This window comes from Aethalodelphis obliquidens, unplaced genomic scaffold (assembly GCF_003676395.1).
Source record: "Aethalodelphis obliquidens isolate GAN/ISIS:26980383/991018 unplaced genomic scaffold, ASM367639v1 scaffold1, whole genome shotgun sequence".
Taxonomy (NCBI): domain Eukaryota; kingdom Metazoa; phylum Chordata; class Mammalia; order Artiodactyla; family Delphinidae; genus Aethalodelphis; species Aethalodelphis obliquidens.
The window spans coordinates 80,142,841-80,166,276 of record NW_020837945.1 but is presented as its reverse complement, the minus strand read 5'-3'; the positions used below and the strand labels follow the sequence as shown (position 1 = coordinate 80,166,276).

The 23,436-nt window shown below is 47.0% G+C and overlaps 1 protein-coding gene and 1 long non-coding RNA gene across 5 annotated transcripts in view; one reads left to right on the top strand and one right to left on the bottom strand.

Moving 5' to 3' along the window:
• ST6GAL1 (ST6 beta-galactoside alpha-2,6-sialyltransferase 1) overlaps positions 1-23,436 on the top strand; it is a 158,947-nt gene that overhangs the window by 130,023 nt on the left and 5,488 nt on the right. For 2 of the 4 annotated variants that reach the window (XM_027109258.1, XM_027109284.1), the window contains 3 exons: positions 2,658-2,756; positions 3,963-4,137; positions 6,552-9,051. In XM_027109258.1, the coding sequence (XP_026965059.1) occupies positions 2,658-2,756; positions 3,963-4,137; positions 6,552-6,799 (522 nt within the window). In that variant the 3' untranslated portion in view covers positions 6,800-9,051. Of the gene's footprint in view, positions 1-2,657; positions 2,757-3,962; positions 4,138-6,236; positions 6,417-6,551; positions 9,052-23,436 lie in introns of those variants that run through there. The other 2 variants (XM_027109275.1, XM_027109267.1) reach the window with 2 other exon arrangements.
• The window catches only part of LOC113621894 (uncharacterized), a 45,998-nt gene continuing 32,064 nt past the window's right edge, over positions 9,503-23,436 (bottom strand). The window contains exon 3 of the long non-coding RNA XR_003433337.1: positions 9,503-9,663. This is a non-coding gene — a long non-coding RNA (uncharacterized LOC113621894). The remainder of the gene's footprint in view (positions 9,664-23,436) is intronic.

The window sequence follows — 23,436 nt, the reverse complement described above, 5'->3', positions numbered from 1 at the left end:
TTGTAACTCTTTTTCATTTCCCCATCATTTTTTACTTAGGCTATAGCAGCAGCTTCTATCTGATCTCCTTTTCTGTAAAAACTCTAGTCCAGAACACGGGTCAGTTTGGATTCTTCTCACTTACAAGCCTTCACTGGTCCTGTAATCTACTGAGGAAATGCTAAGCTTCCTGGTGTGGCCCCTGCCTACACTTCTCTGACCCCTTCTGGCTCTCCTTTTGTATCTAAGCCACTGGACAAACTGCAATTCCCAAAAAAGCTATTCACTCTACTAATTAGAATTAGGTTTGGCTGCAAGTGACAGGAATACTCTGCCCGCCTCTCAACACTAGCTTAACAAGATAAAAATGTATTTTTCATGTAAAAGAAGTCTAGAGTTGGTATGGTGTTCCAGAGAGTCAGGAACTCAAGCTTCTACTCCCTTGTGCATCTGCCATTCTAACACGTGACTTGCACTTCATGGTCCAAGATGGCTGCTCAAGCTCCAGCCATCACATCCACTTTTTGCCAGCAGGAAGGAGGAATGAACAAGGAAGGGCATAACCCTGACTCTAAGAACAGTTCCTGGAAGTCACACTTGCTTACACACCTTTGGCCAACATTTTGTCACATGGCCATACTTAGCTGTAAGAGAGGCTGGCAAATTTTTATTTCAGGTAGTCTTTATTTTAGGTAGCCATGTGTTGAGGTATCTGTTACCAAGGAGGAAAGAGAGGATGGGTATGGGGTGACACCTAGCAGTCTCTGCCATGTATTCTCACATCTGGGGATTTGCACACGTCGTTTCTTCTGTCCAGGTCCTCTTCCCTCTCCCTCCTCACTCCCTTGACTTGCCTAGTCTTATTTGTCCCTTAACATTCACTTACCTCATGGCCATCCTCACTCTGGCACCCTGTGACTGCCTGGGGGCTCCTTAGCACGCAGTACAACTGCACAATCTCTGGCCAGGGTGGGCCCACCACCACTAGTTCTTGTTTCAAAGATACACTGAGGAAATGAGATGATATTCTTCAGGCTCCCAGGACCTTCCTACGTCTGGGGGAAGGTGTGGGGACAGGGTAGCTGAATGACCTTAGAGGCTCTTGGCAAATTGCCATCCTTGGTTGTACAGACCACCCATCTTCCCATAGTCATTCTTCAGATACTGCAGGGACATTGATTAAGTCTCAGCCTCCTCGTGATGGTGAGTGATCGAGGTGGGGAGGGATTTTTTTGGAGGGGAGCCATGCTGTGCGGCTTGCGGGGATCTTAGTTCCCCAACCAGGGACTGAACCTGGGCCCCCAGGCAGTGAGTGCGCCGAGTCCTAACCACTGGACCGCCAGGGAATTCCTGGGGAGGGATTATTGTTGTGATTCTTGCTTTCAATTCCAGTCAATTCTTGTTTTGATTTCTGCCATTTGTTCATTTTACACCTGGGCAACATCATCTCCCACCTGCTTTTTAAGGTGACTGACAGCAGATCACACAAAACAACTCTGTCCCTTAAGAGGGACACAGCTTCTTTCATTGCTAAGCCTTCGGGGCCCCTTCTCTCTCTTTCTCACTCACTCCTGTGCCGCATTTGATCCTCAAGACACCTCCTGTTTGAGACAGCAGGGCAGTGTTACCTGCACTAGGCCTAGGGCGACTGTCTGACCTTCTCAGGGTCATCAGACGAGTGGCAAAGCCAAAAACTGAGCCAGGTCTTTCTGTAATAAGTCTAGTAGTTTTCACCTTCTGCTGCCACACTTTTCCTATTTTTATAAGTACTTTAATTAACATTTCTGTTCATAATTTTTTCCCAAATTTAGCTTCTCTTAGGATAAATGCCAAAATGTAAAATTACTGAGTCAAAGGGCATACAGTAAATACTTTATTTTTTCATCTTTATTGGAGTGTAATTGCTTTACAATGGTGTGTTAGTTTCTGCTTTTTTAAAAGGCCGTTAATGGATTTTGCAAAACTGATCTGTCCCATGGAGTCTTATCACAGTCACATTTTGCCCAGGCCAGCCTGACAGCAGGGGAGCCTGGGAGTGTGGGGAGGAGAGGAGCAGTGGCTCGTTCCCCAGCACGGTGCACGTGATCATTGCCCCAGCCTGGTGAGATTCTCACGTTTAAGCGTATGTTTCTGCATATGCCATGGTCCCTCCACACGAGCCGACTACTTCATTTGGTGCTCAACCACAGATACTGGCATCTGGTCCAGTGCTGCAGAAACCATGGCCTGTATTAGATTCTGAGATGTCCTGTGTCCGTCTCCATCATGCTTTGTAATAACTACGTGCTGAACTTTATAGGTGACTGAAGGGTTTTTCAGAGATCATTTTGGTTATATGAGATTCTGACTTTAAACCTCACCCCCCTGACTCCCATATAAGGTATGACTGCAGGGGACTATACCCAGAGCCATTTTCACTGTACCCTTGGCTCCAACAACCTCAAAAGTCTGAGTGGAACCCTTTCTACTCTATGGCTGATGAATTATGACAAAATGTCCTTTCAGGCCCACACAGTTCTGGCTGGCATCTTTGCCTTCTTCTTAAGTGCTGCACCAAAACTCAGAAGCTTCATGGGGCTCTGCGGCCTCAGGTGGTACTTATAATGTGTCAGGTATTACTACAAGCCAACATTCACATGTAAATGTCCAGGTGACAGCTTGTCTGTTTCTTCCTGCAGTTGGTCACCACAGAAGGGCGCTTCCTCAAAGACAGTTTGTACAATGAAGGAATCCTAATTGTATGGGACCCGTCTGTTTACCATTCAGATATCCCAAAGGTAAGTGGGTGTCCATGGGAAATTGGGATTGAGTCACCTGTTTGTCTATAGATTTCCCTGAGGTCCTGGGTTTTAATGTCACGGCTGACCTGGACCACACTGAGGGCTGGCTATTTCCATTTTAGGGCACCCCACTTCTGGACTAGCGGTTCAGAAGGATTCCTGTCCTATACCAGTGCTCTCCATGCCCACCCTGCACTGCCATGTATTTGTCTCCCAATTATGGTCTGTACCAGGTGTAACAGTGGCTGGATTTCCCACCATCTGGGGTGGATTGTGTTCATGTAATACAATTATTATTCCTGACGGGCACCAGCAGGAATAGACAGTGGTTACTATCACTTCTATACGTAATATTACCACACTCTTCCCACACTTCCAATTTCCGGATGCTTCTCATTTCACTCTCATAGCTACATAAAGAAGTAGATAGGTAGAAGCATGGTTATTCCCATTGTACAGAGGAGGAAAACAGAATATGTGTGCGTGTCGGGGGGTCACCTTCCCTGGGACTTGATTTGCTAAGCAGAGGGCCCCGATCTGCAACATCAGCTTTTCCAGGGAAGGAGAAAGAGTCTCAGTCCTGCTGGAGTCTAGCTTCTCCAGAATGACCCTCTTACCGTTACACACGTCAGTTGGCCTCTCCCTGATATGGGCTGCAGTGGCCACAGGAGAATGGCTTTAGGGAGGACGGACAGAGAGCACTGTTCTTGGGACACTTAATTCTTATGCTGGACACACCAATAGCTGATGGGCTCTGGTATCCCTGGCACTGTCCTCTCACTACCTCAGTTTCCAGTTTTGTGTTGATCTCACTTAGAACTGAAATTTGCCTGGGTCAGGTCAAGGACTGTGAATCCACAGATGTGGCAAGCTGTGCCCCCGTTTTCACCCCTTTAAAAAAGAGAGGTGGGGTTAGATAGGGCCAAGAGGCCCTCTCGGCTCTGATATCCTTCCCAGATTCTAGGATCCTGAAGTCTGACGCCGTTCCAGGGTCAACAAGCTCAAAGCTTGGTGAGCACAGGCTGTGTGCTGGCTCCCCCACTATCGAGTGAGAGCTTGAAGCCCGGAATTGTCTGTGCCTCAGGAGTCTGCCTTGGTCCTTCCCCACCTCCCCTCAAGTCCTCAGACGAGGCTGACCCCCTGGGGGCAGCAGTGGCATCGGCACGTTGCTCTCCTTGAGAAGACCTCTTCCTTCTTTTTCAGTGGTACAAGAATCCCGACTATAATTTCTTCGATAGCTTCAAGAGTTATCGTAAGCTTCATCCTGATCAGCCCTTTTACATCCTCAAGCCCCAGATGCCTTGGGAGCTGTGGGACGTCATTCAAGAAATCTCCCCCGAGCAGATTCAGCCAAACCCCCCCTCTTCTGGGATGCTCGGTGAGTCCCTGTCTGGGGAAGGACCTCTTGTGCTTGATTCTAGAACAGATTAGCCTTCTACTGGGGTCTCATTCGTTCATTCGTTTGTTCGTTCACCACACAGTTGCTAGGTTTTGGCTGTGTTTGTACGCTGAGGCAAATTCCAGCTAAGACACAGAGGTCGATAAGATAGACTCCGCCTCCTTAATTTCAGGGTGTCCAGTGGGAGAGTTCAGTCAGGTGTCTGCGGCAACGTTCAGTTTGTGCCAGGAAAGAGTGACCAGCCTGTTGCCATAGGAGAGAGGACCCCCTTCCAGAGGGACAGTCTGAGAACTTGGCCCAGGCCTGGGAGAGGGGAGGATTTGGCAGGTGGAGATGGAGAAATGGGAAGCACAGACAAGAGGAGGCAAGAAAACGGGAGGAGCAGGGCTGAGATGCGGATGAGGCCAGCGAAGCACTTGCTTCAGGTGTCGATTGAAGGAGGTGCCAAGAAATTCAGAAACAAATGATATCTTAATACAGTATCTTTTTTAAAAAAATCACAATTAATGCAAAATTTTATGATAGACAAAATATCAAAATTTAGATGAAGACAGGATCAATAATAATGTCGTTATTGTCCTGGGCCATATTAGAATCTGTGGAAAAAGGAAGAGTCAATAATATTTTATTCAGAATTTCTGTTCACCCTAGTGGCCACCCTAGTTGTGGCCCTGAGAGAAGCCTGAGTGGTGAGGCTTAGCCGGGTTTGGGGGCCACGAATGGAGCTGTGGGTGCTGACATGGGGGTGGGCTGGGGTCAGAGTGCTGGGGGCCCTGCATGCTGGCTACAGACTTTCTTCTTGGACCTACTCCACACCTCTCCACCCTGATGGCCCGTCTGCCCTTCCCTCCCTTTCACTTTGAGTTCAGCTGGACCACGGGCACTTTCCACGAGCCTCCAGGGCTGCCTACGGCTCCCCGCCCCCCTCACGGTCCCGGCCCACCCATCTTCCCTACTGGACTGCAAAGTCCCTCAGGGCAGGGACTGCGTTTGCCTCATCCTTGTGGGTCTGGTGCAGGATAGCCCTGAGCTAAACGTTCCTTGAGCAAACGAACAAATAAATGTTTACTATCAGAGGCATTTCCTGATAGATAGAGATGGAAGCGCTTTCAGCATCCCATCGTCTTCATGCCTTTCTCTTCCACTTTTGGATGGGTGCATTAGGGGTCTCTCCCTGGACCCCTTTTGAGCAGAAGTAGATGGAGAGCTTCCTGGGACACTTTCTCATTGCCCTACTGCCTGCCTTTGCCCATGCTATTCCCGCCACCACCAGGCTTTCCCCCTTGCCCAGCCCTCATGGCCAGAGCCCCTGCCAGGCCCCATAGCAGTGCTCCGGGAGGTGCACCAGGACCCTCTCTCGTGGAGGGCTCCCTCCCATCATCTCTAGAAGCACTTCTGCTGTGTCTTCATCAGTTAGTTGCAGAGGTGTCTTTTCTCCCCCACTGAACCAGGAGGCAGCCAGAGGGCAGAGGTGGGGCTTTTCCCATGTCTGATTCTTCTAGAACAGAGTTGCTGCTAGCAGTTTACAGTTTTGCTGTTAGTGAGGACTGTTCAACATAAAGATTGCCTATATTTATGGTTGACAAAAGCAGTCTAGAGCCATGATGTTATTGCATCCTAACGATAGCCTATGTGGTAGGAAGAGTGGGTAAATCACCCCCTTGGGGCAGATGAAGAACCTGAGGCCCCAAGCAGGACGTGTCCGGCAGGAGATGACCAAGCCAGGTGGGGACAAGCGTGGGTGGTGGCAGGCGTCTCCCACCTCTTGCTGGGTCTGCACCCTGAGTGTTCTGTGCCCTCCCTGAGAGCGCAACCTGGCCACACCCTCCCGGCTCTTGTCTCCCGGCTCTTGTCTCCCGCCTGACTGAGCAGAGCGCATCAGTACAGACCATGGCGTGCTCCTGTGCCAACGGTCCCTCCTCCCACCTGAGGCACGAAGCCTTCCCTCCCCACGCTGTTCCTCCGGGTACTGATATAAGAAACGCCTCCCAAGTTACCATCTACAGAGATGCTAGAAGGTAATATCTGCACGGAATGGTTCCGTCTCCTCAGTCACGTTGTCCTGTCTCTTCATATAGCTTATGGACAGTCATCAGTTCATTGATGATGGAGCCCTCCAACCCATTAGTGTTTAGGGAGGACCTGCTGTGCACCAGGCCCTGACCTGGGAGCTGAGCAGGGCAGCACGAACCCTACGAAGGTGCACAGGGCCCTGCACCCAGAGGGACAGCCTGCTGGACTGGCTTCCCAGAACAGCTCAGACTGGGAGTCACACTCAGGAACTCCAGACCCCTCCCCAGATGTGGGGGCGTAAGCTGCTGGGCTCCCTGGGCAGCACTCTGGGGAGCTGGGGTGGGCTGCCGGGCAGGACTCACCTCTGCTCGCCTCTCCAGGCATCATCATCATGATGACGCTGTGCGACCAGGTGGACATTTACGAGTTTCTTCCATCCAAGCGCAAGACCGACGTGTGCTACTACTACCAGAAGTTCTTCGACAGCGCCTGCACGATGGGCGCCTACCACCCGCTCCTCTTCGAGAAGAACATGGTGAAGCACCTCAACCGGGGCACGGACGACGACATTTACCTGCTTGGAAAAGCCACGCTGCCTGGCTTCCGGAGCATCCGCTGCGGAGCATAAGCTGCCCGGCCAGGCCCCCTCACCCTTCTCCACCGGGCATTTTACAGCTGGTCTCCTGGCCACCCTGGGCCCAGGAAGGCTGTTCCTGAATGATCACTGCCTGCAGTCCGGGCAGCAAGAACCTTCAGGAATCCAAAGGCAGGGACCCAGGCCCAGCCTGCCCTTTTGTCATGGGGGTGTGTGACTCGAGAGCTTCCCACCACACTCATGTACACATGCCTAGGATTCCTTCCAGTCAGCGTCTTCTCTGCCCCTCCCCTGCACAGGTAACTGCAGGATCCACCTTTCCCAGCAGGGCTGCCAAAGCTGGGCTGCTTTCCCCGCTGGAATGGTGTTATTCTTGCAAACCAGTGCTCTGTCACGCTTGAAATCTACACCTAGACACTGATTTCATGTTTTAAACAAACTCTCCCATATTATGATTGTGCCCATTACAAGGTGCCTCTGAGGGGCAAGTAAGTGTCACAAGGCATAGGAAACACAGTCAGTTCCTCCAGAACTACTAAGCTGCTCCTAAGGTCCATGCCCTGGGAGAGGCAGTGTTCCTATCACTCCACTGGTCTGGCGGCCCTTGGCCTTGGTGCTGGTGAGCAAAGGGTCTTGATGCCCCCACAGCCCTCTCCATGTGTGAGGAGATGAGAGTACAGAAAAGGTACCGTCTCCATCCTCAAGTTGCTTACAGCTCAGTGCGAGTGACTGAATGGATTCGGTGTGCTCAGTGTCCTGTGGGCTTGCCGGGTGGTGGGCTTGCTGTGCTGCCATCTTTGCACCAGCAGGGGCCACACACTTCCTGTGTCAGTGGGCCATAGAGGGCTTCATGGAGCTGGGGGCTGTGGAGTGGATTTTAGAAGAGGAAGAACATGTCAAGCAGATTCTGTCTGAGTCATCTGAGATGTGTTTTCCTTTCTGCCTTTATTACCCATATTTATCTGCTAAGATCTGCCTGAATTCACATGAACTTCAAGTTATTTTTGAGGAAGCCCCTCCCTCATGTCTGAGGCAGCAAGTGCAGCCCCGTGACAGATGCCAGGCAAGCCAGATGCCAAAAGCCCGATTTCCCCAGGCTCGCCTGCTCTGAGCCTAGCCTACCCGCTGGGCGTGCACACCATATCCAGGTCTTCCTGTTGGATGCCTACCCCCACACCTCCTCCGGCAATCTTGTTTTTCCCTTTACTCTTCCTCCTCCAAAATTACTTTTAAGCATTTTCCACTTTAAAATACCCTCACCCATTTTTTTTTTTTGGACCTTCACGGGCCTTTTGTGAAAGGTCTCTCAGGGACTGGGAATGGGGTTTCCTAGGACTTAAAGTAGCTCTCAGAGGTCAGAACCCTGGAGATCATGACTGATTCTCACCAGGTGTATCAGATTGCTGTACCCTCCACCCCTCCCTGCAAGGGAGCAACACCAGAGTCTCCAGGCAGAGGCCTACCCACTGTGGTCTGTCTACTCACTCCCTGGACCATTGTGCTAAGTCCCCTCCCCCGATGGGGAGCCACACTGGACTGGACCAGGCTTCTGGACTCCCAAAGCTAGCCCTGTGTGCTCAAGGGCCTCGAATGTTTGAGCTCCAGACCAGCTGTTTTGGAGCTGGAATCCTCGTTCGCTGCCAAACCACTGGCTTGAGGAGGCAGTAGAAAGAGCTCTGGAGTGAGAAGCCCTGGGTTTTCAAAGTGATGTTCCCCTATTACTCGATACGCCACCATGGGCAAATTCTCCTCTCTGAGCCTCTGTTTCCACATCTGTAAAATGGGTGATAAGCCTGCTTCACAGGTGCTGTGAGGGTTACCTGGCATATTGTAGGTGCTCAGTACATGCTGCATTCCTCCCTTCCTTTACTAAGGACCTGCTCTGTGCTCACATCTGGGCAGGACCCTGCTTTGAAGGCCAGAGAGGGGTCCTTGTCCTGAGGGAAGTTAATGTCCTATTGGGAGACTACACCTACCCTGCTTAGAACACCCTGGAAACCATCCGAGGGAGTGGAGGGTGCAGAACGTGCCCCTCCTCCTCCCTGCTTGCAGCTTAGGCCTGATCTGCTCGGGGATGGGCAGAGCACTGGGGCCACTGGCTGCTGTGTAACATGAGTCTTTTCCATGTCTCTGGGCCCACGAATTCCTCACAATCTCTGAATCATGAGCACTGAGTGCAGAGGAAGGTGGCATTCCATCATCAGGAGCGAGATGTTGGTGTGGACACTAAGACTACACTGGGTAGATGCTAGCTTTTAGTTGTTATTATTAAGGGATCAAGTTAATTTCATTCTGTGCTTTCTCTACATGGAAACCGGTAGAATGCAAATAAGATGTGGATATTATCATTAGTCTGATAAGATGTTTAATATTTGTGACAGGTAATTTAAAAATTATGACCGAGTCCTGTAGGAAAGCCACTGTCTCTAAGGTGTTCTGTTTTCTTCAGTAGCCATCTGTTCATTCTATACCATGAGGTCCTGAAATCCTTCCATCAATCAGATAAGCTATTGATATTGGTTTGGAGTTGAGACATCAGTCTCAGAAACTTCTGAATCATGACTAAGCTAATTCTGAATTACCCAAAGATTATGTAAAATTTTAAAATAAATGTTTTTGAAAAAGCTTGTCCCTCTTTTCTTACTTGCTAAGGGAACAACTGCTCATTGTCAATTCTTGTCTCCAAAGAGGACACAACTGGAATTCCAAACCCCCAAATCCTCCCCCACAAGCTCCTCTGGCCTCTTAGCCTCTCTTTTCAGCACTCCAGGAAAAGGAATGCTTACTTACATGGCAGGACAGCATCTTTGAGATAGTGACTGGTTTATTTTCTTCCTTTTGCTCTTGCTGGGATTCAAATGATGAAGCTGTGGTTCATCCAACACCTCAGGGAAGGGCTGCAGGAGGGCAGAAAGCAGAATGAAAAAAAGGCTGGTTTCAAAAGCCTAAAACCCTTAAAGGAATGATGTCCCAAGGGAACAGCCAAATTGTTTACAGACAAATCCTGAGGAGGCGCAGGAGTAAGTGGAGAAAAGAATCATTCCTCTTCCCCATGAACTGCCCTGCCCGCCTCCTGTTATGGGCTGAATATGTCCTCCTAGAGTCATATGTTGAAGTCTTGACCCCTAGTACCTCAGAATGTGACCTTATTTAGAAATAGACAATTGGTTAAGATGAGGTCATACTGGAGCTGGGTGAGCCCCTAATCCAGTATGACTGGTGTGCTTACAAAAGGGGGAATTTAGAGGTAGACGTGCACACAGGCAGAACGCCATGTGAAGATGAAGGCAGAAGTCGGGGTGATGCTTCTCCAAGCCAGAGGTTGCCAGTGAACCACCAGAAACTAGAGGAGAGGCACGGAAGATTTTCCCTCACAGCCCTCAGAAAGAACCAACCCTGCTGACACCTTGATCTCGGACTTCCGGTCTCCAGGACTGTGAGACAAAAATTTCTACTGTTGAAATCACCCGGTTCATGGTGCTCTGTTATGGCAGCCCTAGCAAACAAATATTTCCCCACCCCTGCTTATAACTCCTTACCTACAACAGAGTCCCCTGGAGTGGGGCGGGAAAGAACACTGAGAGGAACCAGGCTGTCTCAGGACCTGGAGAGAGGGCCCTGTGCCGTGTCCCCAGCCAAAGCTCTAGGAAGGACCTAGAAAACCATAATCCAAAAAGATACATGCACCTCAATGTTCACTGAAGCACTATTTACAATAGCCAAGACAAGGAAGCAACCTAAACGTCCATCAACAGAGGAATGGATAAAGATGTGGTACATATAAACAATGGAATACTCCAATCCTTGGAGAGCAAGGCTTTCACGGGGCTCTAGTCCAGGCAGATTGGACCTTAGGCAGCCTTGAAGAGCTCCCATGCCTGGAGAGGCAAAGAAGCAGCTGAGTGATGAGATCGTGAATGAGGGACCCCTGAGTAGTGTTGAGAGGTCAGATAACACGGAAGACTACTCCCCAACCCCTGCTCGTAATGCCTTAGTGTTGCAAGTTCCCTGGAACTCAGATGTAACGCCATCGCCACTGAGATTGGGTTTCTGCCTGAATCTCAGGAGAATGGGAGCTCAAAAGAGGAGTGAAAGAAAAATAGATTCCAATTAGTTTGGAAATTGAGATTTGTGCTTGCCAAAATTACAGTGGCCTTAAATCTCTATAAAGTCCTTTCAACTGGTGAGCTGGGCCTTGGGGTGGCACTAGGCTTCCCCGTTTGGGTCTTGGGGGAACTTCTGCAACCTCCCCAGGCTGCCTTTCCCCTGGTTCCTACTTTGCTATCTGCTGGTTATTTTAAGGTGTGTATGTTAGGGGTGAAGGAGGAAAAATGAGACCCTGGCTTCTCTTTTCCTCACCAGCTGCTTAAGGAGAAAAAAGACACAAGTCACAAAGAGAAAGGCCAATAACAGAGAGATTCGTACCTGCATCCTCCCTGCCCACCCCACCCACAGATCCCCTTACTGACTGAAGCCCAACTCCAGGCTCTTTGTTCTTGCAGAATGCTTCACACCTTGGCAAGTGTGCGTTACCCACACCAGTAATGGCTCCACAGTCATAAGCAGGAGGCGGAGAAGCGGTGCACTGGGCCTCTGGGACTGCCACCCCCACCCTATTCCCAGCTCCCTGTGTGGCTCTGGTTTCTACTTCGTCTGTGACTCTCACGGCAGCCTTCGAGGATGTTCTGTGATGTGATGGGGAGTGCATTATGGCCCCAGAGACACTTTCCACTCTAACTGGGGCAGGAACACCCTAACCCAGAAAATTCATCCTTATGGGCTTGGGTAATGGCATCAGTTTCAGGAGAGAGGAAAAGGCCTCACCTGCACCCATGAAATCCCATCACCCAATGCATTTATGCTGCCATCCAGTCGTCCTCAGGATTGACTGGAAAACAAGTTTATAATGGGGAGAGGAATTCTATTCAGTCCAGCAAGTGCACAGTGAGCACCCACTGTGGCTGGCATTGGGAGACAGTGACAAAGACTCCCAGCACCTGCCCTCCAAGAAATCAGAGCCTGGGAGACTGGACCTGCCCTGTCTGTGTGTAGTATTATCAGGTTCAAGTGAGAGAAGAGAGCTGCCATTTTCTGAAAAGCTAAGCCTGGAAAGTATGGTTATTGTTGTTAGGCATGAATTTATAACTGCACAGAAGAAAAATACTATGCAAATGCCAAATATGAAGGAATATGATCATACAAGGTAAAAGCAGAATAATGAAGTTATAGAAGATTCATTTTGGCTGGGATCTGGGGAGTCTTAGTGGGTGACAGTCTTGAGGGACAGGCAGGATTTCCCCTTTTTTCTTTAAGGAAAATGCTTTTCCTGATTCTAAAAGTTACACATATTTACTGTCAATACACAAAATCATGAAGAGGAAAAAGTCCATCTCCACCCAAAGATAATCCCTACTAGCAGTTCCCAAAGCTATAGTAGTCAAAACAGTATGGTACTGGCACAAAAACAGAAATACAGATCAATGGAACAGGACAGAAAGCCCAGAAATAAACCCACACACCTATGGTCAATTAATCTACAACAAAGGAAGCAAGAATACACAATGGAGAAAAGACAGTCTCTTCAATAAGTAGTGCTGGGAAAACGGGACAGCTACATGTAAAAGAATGAAATTAACCATATACAAAAATAACAACCCAATCCAAAAATGGGCAGAAGACCTAAACAGACATTTCTCCAAAGAAGATATACAGACTGCCAACAAACACATGAAAGAATGCTCAACATCATTAATCATTAGAGAAATGCAAATCAAAACTACAATGAGATATCATCTCACACCAGTCAGAATGGCCATCATCAAAAAATCTAGAAACAATAAATGCTGGAGAGGGTGTGGAGAAAAGGGAACACTCTTTCACTGCTGGTGGGAATGTGAATTGGTACAGCCACTATGGAGAACAGTATGGAGGTTCCTTGAAAAACTACAAATAGAACTACCATATGACCCAGCAATCCCACTACTGGGCATATACCCTGAGAAAACCATAATTCAAAAAGAATCATGTACCAAAATGTTCATTGCAGCTCTATTTACAATAGCCAGGACATGGAAACAACCTAAGTGCACATCATCGGATGAATGGATAAAGAAGATGTGGCACATATATACAATGGAATATTACTCAGCCATAAAAAGAAATGAAATTGAGCTATTTGTAATGAGGTGGATAGACCTAGAGTCTGCCATACAGAGTGAAATAAGTCAGAAAGAAAAAAAAATACCGTATGCTAACACATATATATGGAATTTAAGGGAAAAAAATGTCATGAAGAACCTAGGGGTAAGACAGGAATAAAGACACAGACCTACTAGAGAACGGACTTGAGGATATGGGGAGGAGGAAGGGTGAGCTGTGACAAAGCGAGAGAGAGGCATGGACATATATACACTACCAAACGTAAGGTAGATAGCTAGTGGGAAGCAGCCGCATAGCACAGGGAGATCAGCTCGGTGCTTTGTGACCACCTAGAGGGGTGGGAGGGAGGGAGACGCAAGGGGGAAGAGATATGGGAACATATGTATAGCTGATTCACTTTGTTATAAAGCAGAAACTAACACACCATTGTAAAGCAATTATACTCCAATAAAGATGTTAAAAAAAAATAACACCATATACAAAAATAAACTCAAAATGGATTAGAGACCTAAATGTAAGACCGGACACTATAAACCTCAGAGGAAAACATAGGAAGAACACTCTTTGACACAAATCGCAGCAATATATTTTTTGACCCACCTCCTAGAGTAATGGAAATAAAAACAAAAATAAACAAATGGGACCTAATTAAACTTAAAAGCTTCTGCACAGCAAAGGAAACCATAAACAAAATGAAAGACAACCCACAGAATGGGAGAAAATATTTGCGAACGAAGTGACCAACAAGGGCTTAATCTCCCAGATATACAAACAGCTCATGCAGTTCTATGTCAAAAAAAAAAAAAAACCAATCAAAAAATGGGCAGAAGATCTAAATAGAAATCTCTCCAAACAAGACATATAGATGGCCAAAAAGCACAAGAAAAGATGCTCAACATCACAAATTATCAGAGAAATGCAAATCAGAACTACAATGAGGTATCACCTCACGCCGGTCAGAATGGTCATCATCAAAAAGTCCACAAACGATAAATGCTGGAGAGGGTGTGGAGAAAAGGGAACCCTCCCTACACTGTTGGTAGGAATGTAAAGTGGTACAACCATGATGGAGAACAGTATGGAGGTTCCTTAAAAAACTAAAAATCGAGCTACCATATGATCCAGCAATCCCACTCCTGGGCATATATCTGGAGAAAACCATAATCCAAAAAGATACATGCACCCCAATGTTCACTGAAGCACTATTTACAATAGCCAAGACAAGGAAGCAACCTAAATGTCCATCAACAGAGGAATGGATAAAGATGTGGTACATATAAACAATGGAATATTACTCAGCCACAAAAAGGAATGAAATAATGCCATTTGCAGCAACATAGATGGACCTAGAGATTATCATACTAAGTGAAGTAAATCAGACAGAGAAAGACAAATATCATATGATACCTCTCATGTGCAATCTATTTTTAAAAAATGATACAAATGCACTTACTTACAATACTGAAACAGACTTGCAGATATCTACAACAAACTTATAGTTACCAAGGGGGAAACATGGTGGGGAGGGATAAATCAGGAGCTTGGGATGAACATGCATATGCTACTACATATAAGATAGATAACCAACAAGGACCTACTGTATAGCACAGGGAACTCTACTCAATATTCTGTGATAACCTATATGAGAAGAGAATCTAAAAAGGAGTTAATATATGTATATGTATAACTGAATCACTTTGTTGTGCATCTGAAACTAACACAGTAAATCAACTATACTCCAGTAAAATTTAAAAATACGTACATACACACACACACACACATATATATATATAGAAAATGCAAAAAAAGACCATATCCCACTTTTTTTTTTAATTTAAAAATATATCATAAAAATGCCTCCAGATCATTTAGGCAGCCAGCTGTGTCAGGAATCAGCCCCATCCACCAGCAGATTAACACTAGATCCAGGACCCCCGGCCCTGCAACCACCTACCGCAGAACCTGGCTCTGCCCACTAGTGGGCTGGCACTAGCCCTGGGACCCCCTGAGGTTCTGCAACCAGCCAGCTCATGACCTGGTCCCGCCTACCAGTGGCCGGCAGCCACGGCACAAGGTAGGGCCTGGCAATAGGGCCTGGCAACCGACTGGACCAGGGACCAGCCACACCTAACAGACTACCAACAGTAGTCAGGAGTTTTCTTTATGTTTCCTATGCTTGGGGTTATTTGAGCTTCTTGGATATGTACGTTTATAGTTTTAATCAAATTTGGAAAATTTTTGGCCATTATTTCCTCAAACCTTTTTTCACTTCCTCTCTCTCTGCTCCTTTGGAAACTCTAATACAGTAACAGATTGCTTAATACTCACTGATGCTCTTTCCATTTTTTATAATTCTTATTTTTTCTGTGTCATTTTGTATAGTTTCTGGTATTACATTTTCAGGCTCACTAAACTTTTCTTCTGCAATGTCAAATCTGCCGTTAATCCTATCCAGAGTATTCTTCATCTGAGATATTGCAGTTTTCATCTTTCTGCTACTTTCTTGAAAATATAAAATATACTTTTAGCAACTTTTAATGTTCTTATCTACTAATAATATCAACTTTTATTTCTGGGTCAGTTTTGATAGACTTTGCTCCTCATTATGGGTAGCTTTTTCCAGCTTTTTTGAATGTCCTGCTAACTTTAGATTGGATGCCAGATATAAATATTTTCTTTTTGGGTGTTAGATACTTTTGTAGTCTAATAAATATTCTTGAGTTTTGTTCTGGGATGCAAGTAAGCTTCCTGGTAACCAATGGTTCTTTTTAGGTACTGCTCCTAAGCTCTGTTGTTTCTCATTTCTCACGGATCACTGTTCTTTGTTACCTGATTTCCAATGTCTTCAAAACTGTATTTTACATTTTTTGTAGTTCTTTAGCTGTTTCATGCAGGAGGGTAAATCAAGTCTCTTTTACTCTATCTTGGCCAGAGATTGAAGTATCTCTTCATTAAAAGTTGAAGTGAGGCTTCCCTGGTGGCGCAGTGGTTGGGAGTCCGCCTGCCGATGCAGGGGACACGGGTTCGTGCCCCGGTCCGGGAGGATCCCACATGCCGCGGAGCGGCTGGGCCCGTGAGCCATGGCCGCTGAGCCTGCGCGTCTGGAGCCTGTGCTCCTCAGCGGGAGAGGCCACGGCGGTGAGAGGCCCGCGTACCGAAAAAAAAAAAAAAAAAAAAAGTTGAAGTGAATAAACGTTATAAGAGTTATACTTAAGCTGAATCCAGACTCATTCGGCTCTGTCTCGGAGACTGGAGTAGGGATACTATGGGCCTCTATTTCCCTCATTGGTAAAGAGCCTCCAGAAAAGGGCCTCATCCAAAGGGGAGGGGACAGAGCTGAGGTGAACCTGCCTGGCTTAAGGTCAAGGGGCCACAGTAGGAGGGGATCAGATGCTGATTGTTCTATAGCCCTGTCCCATGGAATAGGAAGAGAGGACTGTAGTGAAAGTATGAGAAGATCTTATAAGTTCATACTCCCCAAAATATCTATGGGATACTGAAAACGCAGTGTGGCATGAGCACGTAAGGAGAGGCAGCCAGAATGGCTGGTGCCTGGCACTGGTGCTCATAGAAGAAAAAAGAAGAGGAGAGTGATGGCTGTCATGAAGACATCCACTTCCTCTCAGCCCTGTTTCGGTAGAGATTTGTGGTAGCTGGAGCTTCTATTAAAGGGCCAAGGCCAAAGCATGAAACGAGATTTGGGGAAGCAAAAATGGCCTCTGACAGAGAAGTTCCACATAAGCGTGTGTGTACATACACAGGTCAACCAGGCGAGGGGTGGGGGGCAACACGATCGTGGGAACCGCAGGGTAGTGTGGCTGCTTTCGGTAACTGCATTTTCAAAGACTTCAGCTACAAAAGGGACCCACTCTTTCCAGACATGAGATCTGGTCTTTCTGTGGTGCTGAGGTCTGTGTTTGTCTCTAATGACTACATCTTTGCCCTGGGCAGCCTACAGGTGGGCCTCTCCAGCGGAATAAACAGGGTCAGGGCTGAAAGCCCAAAGCTCTCACCGTGCTTCCTCAGAGGTTTGTTTTTACCACTTGCCAAAAACGATTGAAGGAGTCTTAAAACAGGTGGGAAAAACTTACACTGAGTTCTTTATCGGGAAGCTCTGAAACCCACTTGTCAAAGGTCTATCCCAAGGCATAATTAAGTGAATGGAAAAGGACCAGTCTTAGGCACAGCACAAAAATAGCTGAACGTCTGTTAAATTCTGCAGCTTAGGTTGAGACAAAGACTGTGAACCTTCTTGAATGTCGGTGGAAGTAGATCAAAAGGGAAACGTGTGCTAGGCCTTTACATGAATACCGTTTTTCCAAATAGGAAATATCCCATTCTTGGAACATATTGCACAGCGAAAGTGGGTGGCCCTGGGCAGCACTGAGTAATAAAGTAGCATTCAACTGAGAGTTCTAGGTGAAAGGAAAAACTTAGAGAAACCCTGAGTAGCCGCTTTTACAATAAAATAATCCAACCGTAGTAGACCATAATGATCCAGGCGGCGCTCACCAAGAGAAGGGAGTTGTGGTTTGGCCTGTGGTGACCATGCTGATCTCACTGTCTGCCATACTTGGCTAGCAGTTAGTAATCTCAGCTTTTTTCCCTTCAGTTTCACTCATGTGAGTTATTTCTCATCAGACCACGGTAAATTCCATCAGAAGCCACCCAGCAGTATTTCATGTTTACCAGCTAGAAGAACACCAACAGTGCTAGGCCACTACTCAAGACTGGTAACACTTTCTAATTTACCCTTACACTGAAGTTTCTACTATGGCCTAACTCAGCAAGCTTCACTTAGGACAGACTCTCTAGTCCGGAGGTAAAGTTCACTTAAAACTCTATGAGCCTGGTGCCCACCAATCCTGCCAGCTAGCTCTTTGCACCCTCTTCTTTTAGAACTTAAAAAAAAAAAACAGTAAATTTGTTCCTTCATTCATCTATCCATCCACCCATCCACTCATCCATTCAACTAATGAATATTGGTGCCTACAATGGGCCCAGTTCTGTGATGGAGTTACACAGATAACATGGACGACAATAGTGATAAGGAGAGAGATGGCACCAAAATGGCAATATAGGAGCCCCCAAGCTCTATCCCTGCCCAGAGACCAGTAATTAGACAGCTAGCCGTGAAGAAAAATAGCTCTGGGAGAGCTCTGGATTCCACTTAAGAAATTTTCGCACATAGTGGAACAAAAACCCTGAGAATAAATGCACGAGAAGAAAATTAGTTTCATCTTGCCTGCATCATCCCATCCCTCAAGCTGGCACTCCTTAGTGCCAAGAGGGAACTTCCCAGATAGAAAGAATTCTCCTTTCTAGGAAAGGAACAGTCAGGTGAGCTGCTTCTCCAGCCTTTCTGGGTGCCACACAAAGGATCTGCTTAGGTTTCACCCCACAGACAGGAAAAGCTGAGATGTACAGAGATGGCTAGGAACAAAAAGAAAAGTGGTCATAGAGTGGCAGCCAACACAGTTCACAGTGACCTGCTCTATAGACAAACCCAGCAAGGAGCCTTTGCCACTGAAGAATCAATGGCTAGCACAGCTGCCACAGACCCCCTGCAGATTGCACCAGCTTTTGCCCTATAGGTATCTGTGCTTGCTGATGCCAGCTGCCTGAGTCCCTCCCTGATCCATCACCTTCCCCAACCCCATATCCCATCTTCCTCCAGAGCCTGGGAACTGCACTGGCAGCTAGCTCAGGCCTCTGAGGCTGCACCAGTGTGAAACACCAGCTTAGACCCCTGCGGATGACCCCTACTGTTGAGCGTGCACTCAGAGCCAGCCCCTCCAGCTCACTTTTATGCTGCCAGCCTGACATCCATCACTAGCCTTCACCCAGCTGCACACCTGGGGAAGATTGTACAGCCACTAGGAGAGCATGCTGACAGCCAGGGCTCCCATAGCTCCTTGTGGGCCCAGATCAGGCCCTGTCTTATGTCACTGGCCTGAACGACTGTACTTACCTATAGCTAGAGTTCCTCCAGCTGTGCACCTGTGCACCTCCAGCCCAATCCCCTTCACCGTGAAGTTCACACACCCAGGGGAGGACTGTACAGCCATGGGAGAGCATGCTGATAGCCAGGGCTCCAGTAGCTGCCAGTGAGCTTATAGTTGTCCCTGACCCTTGCTGCCTACACTGGCCCCCACCACGTTGTGTGTGCCTGCAACTGCCACCTGCCATGATATAGGCACCTGCAGCTGGCCCCTACAGCCAAGTGTGTGCATACTACCGCCACTGCCTGCCCTAGTCCCTAGCTGCTGGACCTGCAGACACCACTGAGGACCCCAGCAGCTCTTGCAACCATTGCAGACTCCCCACAGTCCTTGCCAAGGACATACCGTTGTTGACGCTGGGAACCCCAGTGGCCTGAGCTGAAGAGACATAATGCCCCTGATGGACCTGTGTGCTGCCACATGCCCCCAAACTTGGCACCCTGCACCACTAGACCTGACATCACAGCATGCTCCAGTGTGCACCCACCCACAGGTGAAGGTCTTTCCTTACCAAAGTCAGTCCACAAAGTTTGGAAGAGGCAACTGCTTCTTTAAATGCACAGACACCTAAACAAGGCTACCAGAATCATGAAGACTCGGAAAAACATGACTCCATCAAAGGAATACAGTAAACCTACAGTAACTGGCCCCAAAGAGATGGAGTTCCAGGAACTGTCTGATGAAGAATTCAAAATAATATTTCTACAGATGCTCAACGAGTCAAAAGAGAACACGGATTAAAAATTTAATGATAGGGGAGGACCTTCAAGATGGTAGAGGAGTAAGACGTGGAGATCACCTTCCTCCCCACAAATACATCAGAAATACACCTACATGTGGAACAGCTACTACAGCACACCTACTGAACGCTGGCAGAAGACCTCAGACCTCCCAAAAGGCAAGAAACTCCCCACGTACCTGGGTAGGGCAAAAGAAAAAAGAAAAAAACAGAGACAAAAGAATAGGGAGGGGACCTGCCCCTCTGGGAGGGAGCTGTGAAGGAGGAGAGGTTTCCATACCAGGAAGCCCCTTCATGGGCGGAGACTGCGGGTGGCGGAGCGGGGGAGCTTAGGAGCCACTGAGGAGAGCACAGCCACAGGGGTGCGGAGGGCAAAGCGGAGAGATTCCCGCACAGAGGATCGGTGCTGACCAGCACTCACCAGCCCAAGAGGCTTGTCTGCTCACCCGCCGGGACGGGCGGGGGTGGGAGCTGAGGCTCGGGCTTCGGTCAGACCCCAGGGAGAGGACTGGCGGCGTGAACACAGCCCGAAGGGGGCTAGTGCACCATGGCTAGCCGGGAGGGAGTCTGGGGAAAACTTTGGACCTGCCTAAGAGGCAAGAGACCATTGTTTAGGGGTGCACGAGGAGAGGGGATTCAGAGCACCGCCTAAACGAGCTCCACAGTCGGGCACGAGCCCCACCTATCAGCGTGCACACTAGAGATGGGCATGAGACGCTAAGGCTGCTGCTGCCGCCACCAAGAAGCCTGTGTGCGAGCACAGGTCACTATCCACACCTCCCCTCCCAGGAGCCTGTGCAGCCACCACTGCCAGGGTCCCGTGATCCAGGGACAACTTCCCCGGGAGAACGCACAGTGCGCCTCAGGCTGGTGCAACGTCACACCGGCCTTTGCCACCGCAGGCTCACCCCGCATCCGTACCCCTCCCTCCCCCAAGCCTGAGTGAGCCAGAGCCCCCTGATCAGCTGCTCCTTTAACCCCGTCCTGTCTGAGCGAAGAACAGATGCCCTCGGGCGACCTACATGCAGAGGCGGGTCCAAATCCAAAGTTGAACCCCAGGAGCTGTGCGAACAAAGAAGAGAAAGGGAAATCTCTCCCAGCAGCCTCAGGAGCAGCGGATTAAATCTCCACAATCAACTTGATGTATCCTGCATCTGTGGAATACCTGAATAGACAACGAATCATCCCAAAATTGAGGCGGTGGACTTTGGGAGCAACTGTAGACTTGGGGATTGCTGTATGTGACTGACTAGTTTCTGATTTATATGTTTATCTTAGTTTAGTTTTTAGCGCTTGTTATCATTGGTGGATTTGTTTATTGGTTCGGTTGCTCTTTTTTTTTAATACTTTTTAATATTTTTATTTTAATAATTTTAAAATTTAATTTAATAACTTTACTTATTTATTTTTTCTTCCTTCCTTACGTCCTTCCTTCCTTTCTTCCTTCCTTTCTTTTTTTTTCTCTCTTTTCTTCTGAGCCATGTGGCTGACAGAGTCTCAGTGCTCCAGCCAGGTGTCAGGCCTGAGGTGGGAGAGCTGAGTTCAGGACATTGGACCACCAGAGACCTCCCAGCTCCACGTAATATCAGTTGACGAGAGCTCTCCCAGAGATCTCTGTCTCAATGCTAAGACCCAGCTCTACTCAACGACCAGCAAGCTCCAGTGCTGGACACCCCATGACAAACAACTAGCAAGACAGGAACACAACCCCACCCATTAACAGAGAGGCTGCCTAAAATCATACTAAGTTCACAGACACTCCAAAACACACCACCAGACTCAGTCCTGCCCACCAGAAAAAACAGATCCAGCCTCACCCACCAGAACACAGGCACAGTCCCTTCTTCCAGGAAGCCTACACAACCCACTGAACCAACCTTACGCACTGGGGGCAGACACCAAAAACAACAGGAACTACTCAGCCCGTGAAAAGGAGACCCCAAACACAGTAAAAGTTAAGCAAAATGAGAAGACAGAGAAATACACAGCAGATGAAGGAACAAGGTAAAAACCCACCAAACCAAACAAATGAAGAGGAAATAGGCAGTCTACCTGAAAAAGAATTTAGAGTAACGATAGTAAAGTTGAACCAAAATCTTGGAAATAGAATAGACAAAATGTAAGAAACATTTAACAAGGACCTAGAAGAACTAAAGAGGAAACAAGCACCAATGAACAACACAATAAATGAAATGTAAAATTCTCTAGAAGGAATCAATAGCAGAATAACTGAGGCAGAAGAATGGATAAGTGACCTGGAAGATGAAATAGTGGAAATAACTACCGCAGAGCAGAATAAAGAAAAAAGAATGAAAAGAATTGAGGACAGTCTCAGAAACCTCTGGGACAACATTAAATGCACCAACATTTGAATTATAGGGGTCCCAGAAGAAGAGAAAAAGAAAGGGACTGAAAAAATATTTGAAGAGATTATAGTTGGAAACTTCCCTAATACGGAAAAGGAAATAGTCAATCAAGTCCAGGAAGTGCAGAGAGTCCCGTACAGGATAAATCCAAGGAGAAACATGCCAAGACACATATTAATCAAACTATCAAAAATTAAATACAAAGAAAAAATAATAAAAGCAGCAAGGGAAAAGCAACAAATAACATACAAGGGAATCCCCATAAGGTTAATGGCTGATCTTTCAGCAGAAACTCTGCAAGCCAGAAGGGAGTGGCAGGATATATTTAAAATGATGAAACAGAAAAACCTACAGCCAAGATTACTCTACCCAACAAGGATCTCATTCAGATTCAACGGAGAAATTAAAACCTTTACAGACAAGCAAGAGCTAAGAGAATTCAGCACCACCAAGCCAGCTTTACAACAAATGCTAAAGGAACTTCTTTACGCAGGAAACACAAGAGAAGGAAAAGACCTACAAAAACAAACCCAAAACAATTAAGAAAATGGGAACATACATATCGATAATAACCTTAAATGTAAATGGATTAAATGCTCCAACCAAAAGACACAGACTGGCTGAATGGATACAAAAACAAGACCCATATATATGCTGTCTACAAGAGACCCACTTCAGACCTAGGGACACATACAGACTGAAAGTGAGGGGATGGAAAAAGATATTCCATGCAAATGGAAATCAAAAGAAAGCTGGAGTAGCAATTCTCATATCAGACAAAATAGACTTTAAAATAAGGACTATTACAAGAGACAAAGAAGGACACTACATAGTGATCAATATGGATTGAACATAGGGATCAATCCAAGAAGAGGATATAATAATTGTAAATATTTATGCACCCAACATAGGAGCACCTCAATACATAAGGCAAATGCTAACAGCCATAAAAGGGGAAATCAACACAATAATAGTAAGGGACTTTAACACCCCACTTTCACCAATGGACAGATCAACCAAAATGAAAAAATAAGGCAACACAAGCTTTAAATAATGCATTAAACAAAATGGATTTAATTGATATTTATAGGACATTCCATCCACAAACAACAGAATACACGTTCTTCTCAGGTGCTCATGGAACATTCTCCAGGATAGATCATATCTTGGGTCACAAATCAAGCCTTGGTAAATTTAAGAAAACTGAAACCATAACAAGCATCTTTTCTGACCACAACGTTATGAGACTAGATATCAATTACAGGAAAAAAAACCATAAAAAATACAAACACATGGAGACTAAACAATACGCTACTAAATAACCAAGAGATCACTGAAGAAATCAAAGAGGAAATCAAAAAATATCTAGAAACAAATGATAATGAAAACACGACGACCCAAAAC